An 8,443-nucleotide genomic window follows, 5' to 3' on the forward strand; every position below is an offset into this window, starting at 1 on the left:
TAGCTCACTGTTTACGGATAGTTCATTGTGCTTGGCCATGATATCAAGTATATAGCACAAAGTTTTGGAAAGAAAATGGTGGCAGTACTGCTGACTCTTCTTTATTGCTGAAATCGCTCAAAATCTTATCAGCCGGCAAAGCGGAGACGGACAGACCACGGTCCTAAGCAAGCTAACTTGATGAAAGAATATAAGGGAAGAATATATGTTACAAGTACATATCCATCTTTTGTTCGAGTCTACTTACATATTTGAATGCTACTTTTCACTTCTAAAAAAACAACAAAGCCCAAGCTAAATGCGCTGTCATGTTAGCAATAGTTGCCATGGAAAAAACTACTGTTAGAGGAACCCAAACCCAAACAAGATAGCTAGGGAACAGGATAGCTAGGGAACTATCTGAAAACTTCCCAGGGGTAGACAAACTCCCCGATGCTGATTAGGAAGTTTGAAATTAGGAGGTTTGTAGGTTCATATCTAGTCACTTCTATGAAAGAAAAAGAAAAAAAAACAAAAAAAGAGTAAATGTTACTAGTAATCTCATATCATACAGATTCAGATTCAAAACATCAAATATACAATTCTCTCTATTTAATTACATTAATTTTACAAAAGGCCGCTCATGAAGGAGATTTTAATATAGCAAGTAATAGCCCATGACCATTTGGCAGGGAGTATCCCTTTCGTGAGCTGGATCTCCTGAGTTCGACTCTAAGAAGACCGGTTGTTGTGTAACAGAAAAAAACGATGGTATGAAAAATAATATTTATTTCCGGAAGTGAATATTAACAACAGCTGGCTGCAAGTATAAAGTCTGCTGAATAGAGAGAGCAAGAGGCAAAAATGGATGAAAGAGGAATGAAGAAATCTTTTTTGTCCGGCTGTCTATGCTACCAGCTTCTGGACCTGTTGAAGATAACCAGAGCAACATTTGTTTACTTCAAAAAGTTACAAACTAAAACTTAAAAGCAGAGCCTCAGTGGTTTACATAAAAATGTAATGCTAACTATTCAAAATCTTCATAACTGAATGATGTAAAATTTCCACACAAATACCAACACATAAGCTTGTAAGAATAATGTTATGCAAGTCCAAGATTCTTTTTGTCGTTTCAATATAGGAGACCTTGAATGCTGACTGCTTAGTACGTTAATGTGAGATTCGCCACTCTTTTGGGTCTGCAACACAAAGTAATCTTGATATCTAATCGTACATGTTTAAGTTTTCCTTTTAGATCATCCTTGCAACACAAATTAGATTGCTACAATGTATGTACTAATGTATGCATGTATTAAACACAGTTATGGGTAAATGACAAGTACCTGGTTTAATCTTAAATTTGAGGGTATACGGTTGCCTTCTTAAGATGAACTTGATAGGATGATCTGTTGACTGCCTATGCCGATCGGTTGCAGAAATTAACTGCAAAATAGCATATTTGAAATTGTGAAACCTTAGGGGATTGACTTAACAATACTGATTGGCCCATAATTGATCAAACATCACAACTTGCCTTGTATCACATGTAAGAGAAGACTATTAAAATCAGTAAGGCTGTGTTTACATGTCTATTCTTTGATTCTTATATTCCTAGTTATCTCAACTATGAGATTCAATTTTACATATTTATTTTAAACATACGGAGAGAGATTGTGATGCAAGATATAGATTATGGGAAATTCATAACAAGAAAATTATTCTTAATTGCTTACTAAGTTTTGGTAATTTTATTTTACTACCAAATCTAGTTTAGGCCTTTAGCTCGTAGGATTTATTTTGCTGAAGATCTTGGCAGCATAAACGTCTACTAACAAAGACAATTCCTCCATCTAAGGGAAGTTTAGAACAGGAAAAACCTACTGATCTTTCTCTTCAATTTAAAACAATGACCATTCCTCCAGAACTTTGCCTTTGTAAGTTTTATCAGTTCATTCCTATTTATAATAGGAAAAGAAAAGAAGCAGCAGACACAATGGAAAGCCTTAGTTTCAGAATCAAACCTTCTCATCAAATCGAAAAAGAGATTGGTCAAAGTAGGGAGAAGGGCTCTGCGATTGGCAATTAAAAGGCAAAGAGGCTAGCATCTTCTTCACAAACTGCAGGTTCATCAGTCGATTATATGTGAGGTCTGGGAACACAGATAAATACCCATGCAACCATAATATCCATAAATAAATCTATCAAGCCTTAATGATGGCAAACTAATTGTTAGCCAGGCCTGTTTAGGACATGCATGCTACTATTTCGGATGGGGAAACTTCACCTGCAAAGAACTACTTGCTTTCTTTTTGACACATCTCAGTTGCTCCCGAGCATGCATGTTATTTGAGTGAGATGACACAAAATTCATTGTATATGAATTTCTCGATGTTGCGTGGAACTGATCATAGAACTGCTCAAACAAGAGATAAAGCTCATCTGCCGAATTCTACAAGTAAAATTGTCAAATACATCAAGTCATATTCCAACAAATACAGATAAAAGAACAAAAAGGAAAACAATTGTCACTGAAAGTAACCTGATAAAAAGCTACAATTTCAGTCGTCTCCATGTTATATACCGCAAAAAAGGCTGGGTGGAGATCAGTATTGCGTGATATCTGCTTCAATTATATACAATAATAAAAAAATTAGTCAAGTATTCTGATTGCACAAAGCTCAACACGCAAATGCAAGCCACGTTTTGATGCTACAATGAATGGGGTGATTCATTCGATAAAGCATGTGGGCTCAATATCCTAGAGCAATTGATCCCTTTCCTAGAGTGACCCCATTGCAGAGGGAGTATAAAAATATATGATAAAAGAAGAATCTCCAAACATTAAACTGCAATTTCTTAGACCTACAATGATGATGAACTGAATGCTAGAAAGAAGATCTCACCACTCCCTCTACACTACCAAACTTTATTAGCAGGTGGTGCCGGTCCAAGAATTGTACCTGTCCAAGAGTTGCGTATAAACAACTTGTTACATGTCATATTGGATGCGCATTATCAAATTTTCCTGTTATATAGAACAGTGAAAAAATATGAAAGCGAATTCAGACTTCTCAAAGCATATTAAAGAGATATATTTTGCATTAAAAGAAATTAGTAAAAACCAGCATTTAGGCCCTACCTTCCAGATAATCAAGTCAACATAGTCTTGGAAATGGAAATAGAACTTCTTCTTCAGGCCTTGGACCCTCTAAGAGTAAAAATGTCATCAATTAGCTAACTGAATTAAGTATGTGCTTCAGAAAAAAAAAATTCCCAAAAAGGCTGATTGGTAATAGACATTGGCAAGAACAACATATAATTGTAATGCAGCAGCCACAACTTGGTTAGAAAAAAAAATATCCTCTTTGGAAGCCTAAGACTAAGCTCAGCCTATTTTGGTCCAAAGTAAAGTCTCCGTGGTATTTAAGGGTCTTGCAAGACTCATTTTTCAGTTTTATGAACAGTGTTTATGAGTCCAGTGCTTTTAAGAGTCTATTTAGCCTTAGGGTGAGTACTCAAGGGTCTTGAGTATGTCTTTATGTCTATTTAAGTCTATTTATGTCTTTAGTATTCAAGGGTCTTGTTATTACCAAGTCTTTAATTGAGTCTTCTGGTATTCTAGGAGTCTTATGTGTTTTAAGCCTATAAATATGGCTACCTATTGTAAACCCAAATCAGATTGGAATGAACTAAATTCAAGTTTTATTGACAGGCTTGGTGCCTGAATTCTCTCTCCTCCCTCGTTCTATTTTTCCCTTCTACAGCTAAAATCCCTCTGTATCTTTTAAAACCTTTCTGCATTCTTAATCTCCCGACATTCCCCAACCCACCATCATGCTGTCATCAACTGTTACTCTGTCCTGCATCAAAATGTTCCTAGTTAAGCGAGCTTACACAATTTATATGGAGATAACTTCTGTATTAATTCTCCGTCACCCGTCACCACCATGCCTAGGTGGATATGTATGATATACTTACATTTTGACACTATGCCTATGTAGAAATATTAAACATCTTTCTACCTAGAATTGAATCTCGCTTTTATCTCGACACTTTTTGTTTTATGCACACAGTTCTACTTATTTTAGTGACATGCATAAGATAACATGTAAACAAATCACGACTAAAAAAACCAACATAAGATATGCCAAGGTCATATGTTGCAGCAAAAAGGAAAGCAAATACAAAATTGGCTATAAATGAGTCTAGGCTTAAGGCCCCAAGCTGGGACCAAACAAGCCATTAGGAAATCCCATCAGCAGTATCTACACACATCTGATTTGGCTTCAGGACCAATATAAAACCACCAGAGTATGACCAAGGGAACTGTTAAAAGAGGCATGACTAGGTTCAGAGGGAAGGGAAGCCATCCAGGTGATATATCAGAATCAGGGTGATTGTATATGATCAATAAATATATAAGGAAAACATGACAGCTAAAGTTGCTCTATCAGCATTAATGGAAATGTGTAAGACTATCACCATTAGTGCTGTATAATTATTGTAGCAACACATAGAACATGAGTAAAACACTGATGGAACTTCAAAAGTCCAGTATATAATAGTAGCAGCAATGAATCGAGAACATGAAATGCAAATAGAAGCAAGCTAATATATACTTTTCTATACCACAGAGCAAAGCTTCTATGACATTACTTAAAAGGAAAAGCGCATAAGACTTCAACCATTCTGCTTTGTTGACCGAAATTTCAGCATATGCCTACAATGCGATGAAGTTTATAAAGGCAAATTAAATATACAAAGAAGAGTGATAGAGATAACCAACCAATGTCGGATCTGTTTCTTCATTCCACATTCCTCTAAATATGAAAGAAAGCAACCGCTGTTTGAGGCCACTATGAAAGCAAGCAACTGTTGTTTCGTGAATATTCTGCAACGAATATATGAGTTGTCAATCAAGTGCTCCACATATACTTTGCCCAAAAAAAAAAAAAACAAGTGCTCCACATATCAAACATTACACAATGTATCTAATTACCAAAACTGGTGAATGAGATGATGAAATATGGAAGAGATTAGTTACTAAATGTTTGGATAACTATTGACGGTAATAGAAAATATCTTTTTCTTTCTATAAGAAGAATAGTTTCAGTAGATATACTCTGGAAAAATACAACAAAGTGTCCATATACACAATCGCAAAAGAAAAACAACCACATAGCATAAACAAATATTTAACAAAAAGAAATTGCACAAACAATTCAGCAAGCTGCAGTTCCTAATTCCTTGAAGAATTAAGAATATCTGTAAATGCAGAGACCAAAGTTGACAAAACCCATACAAGGGAAATTTGCCATACCAAAACAAATCTGCCTCCCCTAATTTTCCTACACAGCATTTTCTTTATACTTTTTCCTTACAAAAGGCACACTGTTTCTGAATGTGTAATGTAAATTCCAGGATCATCTGACTCCCCTTGCATCAGAAAAAAGAAGAAGAAGAAGAGCTTATTACTCAAAGATAAAGCAAGAAATATGATTACTGTTCTGCGCTCCCTTTTACACAATATAAACCAAGTAATGATCACTCCTTCGGGACCACATAATTTTTACCTAACAAAGCCTTCCATATCATCTAGGATGGATTGAGAAAAGGGGCAAACACAGCTCATAATTAGTCAACTACATAGGATTTGCAATGGATATAACAAAACATCTTCTATCAAAGGTAAGAAAGTGGAGAGCTAAACAGTTATGGGATCTGCTAAACTTCTTTAAGAATAAAACTCCACCATAACATCCAACAACTTCGCTAGAAGCATAATATGGGGAGAAAACAATCTAAAATTTTGGCCGGGACCCAGGACATAGTTGCATATAGTACTGTATTAATCACTCTTATTATGTCAAAATTACTTTAAAACAAAAATACCTATCCAACTGGCATCACAACAGTTAATATCTACATTGGGGTTGGGGGGTAGACATTACAATCAAGCAAGAAGCAGAGCTGACATGTTTTGGTTCCTTATATTGATGTTCCCTAGATAATGGTTTGAAACAAAGACTTGAGTCACACGGTCACACCTACTTCTAAAACTAAACTAACCCAGCATTCTCAAGATTATAGGGTAACAGTTAGAGCTGTGGATATGTTTTACATTTCAATCTCTTTGATGAAAAGTGGACAAGTTTCCTTTTCCAGCATTTAAATTTCTCACATCTCCATCTGCAACTGCTTCCATCACCAGACCAGCAGTGTTAAGTGGGCAGAGCATGATTAGGGAAGAAATCTCCTTTATGGAAGCCCAGACTAACCTCTTACTCCTAAGAGGACTTTAAATCTAGAATAGTTGTCCACGATTCCTGGGTAGTTAACCACCTTCAGAAGTAGCATTGTAAGAGATCAAATCTCCTGTTTGAAGCCCAGACTAAATATCTTACATCTAAGAAGACTTTACTGCAAAATAGTAGTCCACAGCTCCAGGGTAGAGAAAACGTAATACTTTCACATTCATACAAGGAAAATGCACAGCTTCAAGACTGCTTTATATATAAATTGAACAAAGAGGTTGCTCCTATACTGGAACTCTGTTGATGCGAGATGTAAGGCATTTGAACTGCATGACATGGAAGTAATGCAAATTCCCAATACCCTAATGACTAAGGAAAAATACCTGTTATCTTGTCATTTCTAACTAAATTCTATTTGTGCATGTTATCGAAAATAATTACAGCAAACCCAATTGTTTTATTAAAACATTCTGTGAGAGCGTTTCACCAATAACTTGCACACCAAACTTTATACTTAATCTTTTAAAGTACCACAAACTAAAGTGATAACATTTGACCTCCTCAAAGAAAGAGATTACATTTGAGTAGATGGCTTAGCACGTTCACCCTCCCATAAATGTGATTTATTTCATCTCTTATCTCCTCTCTCCAACATCCAAAGCATAAGGAATAAACAATCTTAGCTCAGCAAAAGACACAACCGGTTTCTTCATAAACAAAGAACCAAAATTTTTTCTAGATTTAGACAAGATAGTAACAAAACCCTTTCATCTAAGTATAACACAAAGGCTTGAAATATATGTCGCTAACCTGCACGTGTGAGTTGAGAAAAAGCTCATCATCTTCACGACAGTATGTCCCAATTGCTCGTACATCGACAAGGTTTCCAGAGTCTCTGATTTGCAGAATGTGTAGTGTTTGGTAGCGAAGGGACACAATTGCCAGTAAATCATCGTACAAAAAGGCGCCCGCATTATGGGCCAGGTTAATAAAATCATGGTGAAAGGACCTCTGATCCAGTACAACTCCATCCTCCAATCTAATCATCAGAAAGAATACAATCATTAAGCCTAAACAGAACTGCTAACGTCTTACATTATAAATTCTCGGAAAAGTAAGCGGACCTCAAGAGGTGAAAGGTTATCTTTTCTATTGATGGGACTCCCAGTACAGCTCCTCCAACAGGCGTTGCATCATGGATTTGTCCAGTAGAAGTAGCAAAGAGTCCGTAGCGGTTACTCTCCATGTAAAGAAAGAAGTCCTTGCATATAAGCTCATTGCTACAAGGGAGTGACACACTGTACAGCTGCGTAAAGAAGCTCTCGAACCTCCTCGCTTTCGGAGGAAGATCAGTACAAGTGCAGTCTCCTTTGCAGGAGTAGGAAAGCCAGGTAGGTCTATAAACAATCAATTTCTGATGATTTCTACTGAAACATACGAGGTATTGACCATCCTCAGTGAATTTACGGAACAGATGGTCCGGGCACTCAACTTCATATATGGTATAATTAGGGACTAAATTCTCGTAAAATCGCCTAGCATAGTGAACCTACCATTACAATTACAGTAACCAGAAATTAGCATTCTATATAATTTCAACCGAATAATAATCAATCAATCAATCACCAAAGCCAAGAGGAAGAAGAAGAAGAAGAAGAAGAACATACAGCAGAGCCGGGAGCCGGAGATGAAATTTGGCGGTCGAAAATTCTGGTGGCAACATTGTGGCTTCTGAACATTACTACAGGGGGAGAGTGAATGATGCAGACGAAATTGAAATTCGCTGTGAGAGTGGTGGACGAAGACGAAGCAACTCGCAAGGTTCTCAAATGTGTCGTTGTCGGTGCAAAGGCGTAACCCTAAGAATGAAATTCGCCATTCCCGGGGTTTCTCTCTCTGTGTGTGTCTGTGTGTGTGAGAGTGAGATGACGATCAGTTTGATATGTAGGCGGTACGCGATCACTGCTTTAGCACCATATATATTCTCTCCTTTTTTTTCTCCTTTCCTTTTATTTTCGAGCTGGAAAATTATTTATTGCACTGACAGTTTCTATTTTATTTTTTTTTATAACCAAGTACATTATGCAACTGCCCCTTCATTAATAAAACTCCCACCATATGTACTTTAAATGGATCTCTACTGCTATAAATGAAGGGGCATTTTGGTGTTTAAAAGGATTCATCAAATTTTAAAGTGCTCATAATACTAT

The 8,443-nt window shown here is 36.5% G+C and overlaps 1 protein-coding gene across 3 annotated transcripts; it reads right to left on the bottom strand.

The window, feature by feature from the left end:
* Nucleotides 1-526: 526 nt before the first annotated feature.
* LOC112178726 (light-mediated development protein DET1) lies at nt 527-8,229 on the bottom strand. 3 transcript variants are annotated; one of them, XM_024316935.2, is made up of 11 exons: nt 7,901-8,226; nt 7,358-7,782; nt 7,044-7,272; nt 4,766-4,870; nt 3,119-3,187; nt 2,883-2,939; nt 2,519-2,599; nt 2,264-2,428; nt 2,001-2,096; nt 1,323-1,422; nt 527-906 (listed from the first exon to the last, which is right to left on the bottom strand). In XM_024316935.2, the coding sequence occupies exons 1-11, from the start codon at nt 7,970-7,972 to the stop codon at nt 767-769; spliced, it is 1,539 nt and encodes a 512-aa protein (XP_024172703.1). In that variant the 5' UTR covers nt 7,973-8,226; the 3' UTR covers nt 527-766. The 3 variants fall into 3 exon arrangements, with proteins under 3 accessions (XP_024172703.1, XP_040368153.1, XP_040368156.1); XM_040512222.1 differs by lacking the exon at nt 527-906 and adding an exon at nt 946-1,178 and having other exon boundaries at nt 7,901-8,228; XM_040512219.1 differs by lacking the exon at nt 2,883-2,939 and having other exon boundaries at nt 7,901-8,229.
* Between the last annotated feature and the right edge of the window lie 214 nt (nt 8,230-8,443).

This window comes from Rosa chinensis, chromosome 1 (genome assembly GCF_002994745.2).
Source record: "Rosa chinensis cultivar Old Blush chromosome 1, RchiOBHm-V2, whole genome shotgun sequence".
Taxonomy (NCBI): Eukaryota; Viridiplantae; Streptophyta; class Magnoliopsida; order Rosales; family Rosaceae; genus Rosa; species Rosa chinensis.

What these genes read in the sequence shown, in the direction of transcription:
- LOC112178726 (XM_024316935.2), bottom strand. Translation starts at nt 7,972, where the DNA reads ATGTTCAGAAGCCACAATGTTGCCACCAGAATTTTCGACCGCCAAATT. An exon ending in AAGAAACAGATCCGACATTG is followed by an intron (nt 3,188 to 4,765) that starts GTTGGTTATCTC and finishes TTTTACTCTTAG; the next exon opens with AGGGTCCAAGGCCTGAAGAA. An exon ending in CAAATTTAAGATTAAACCAG is followed by an intron (nt 907 to 1,322) that starts GTACTTGTCATT and finishes TATCTTCAACAG; the next exon opens with GTCCAGAAGCTGGTAGCATA.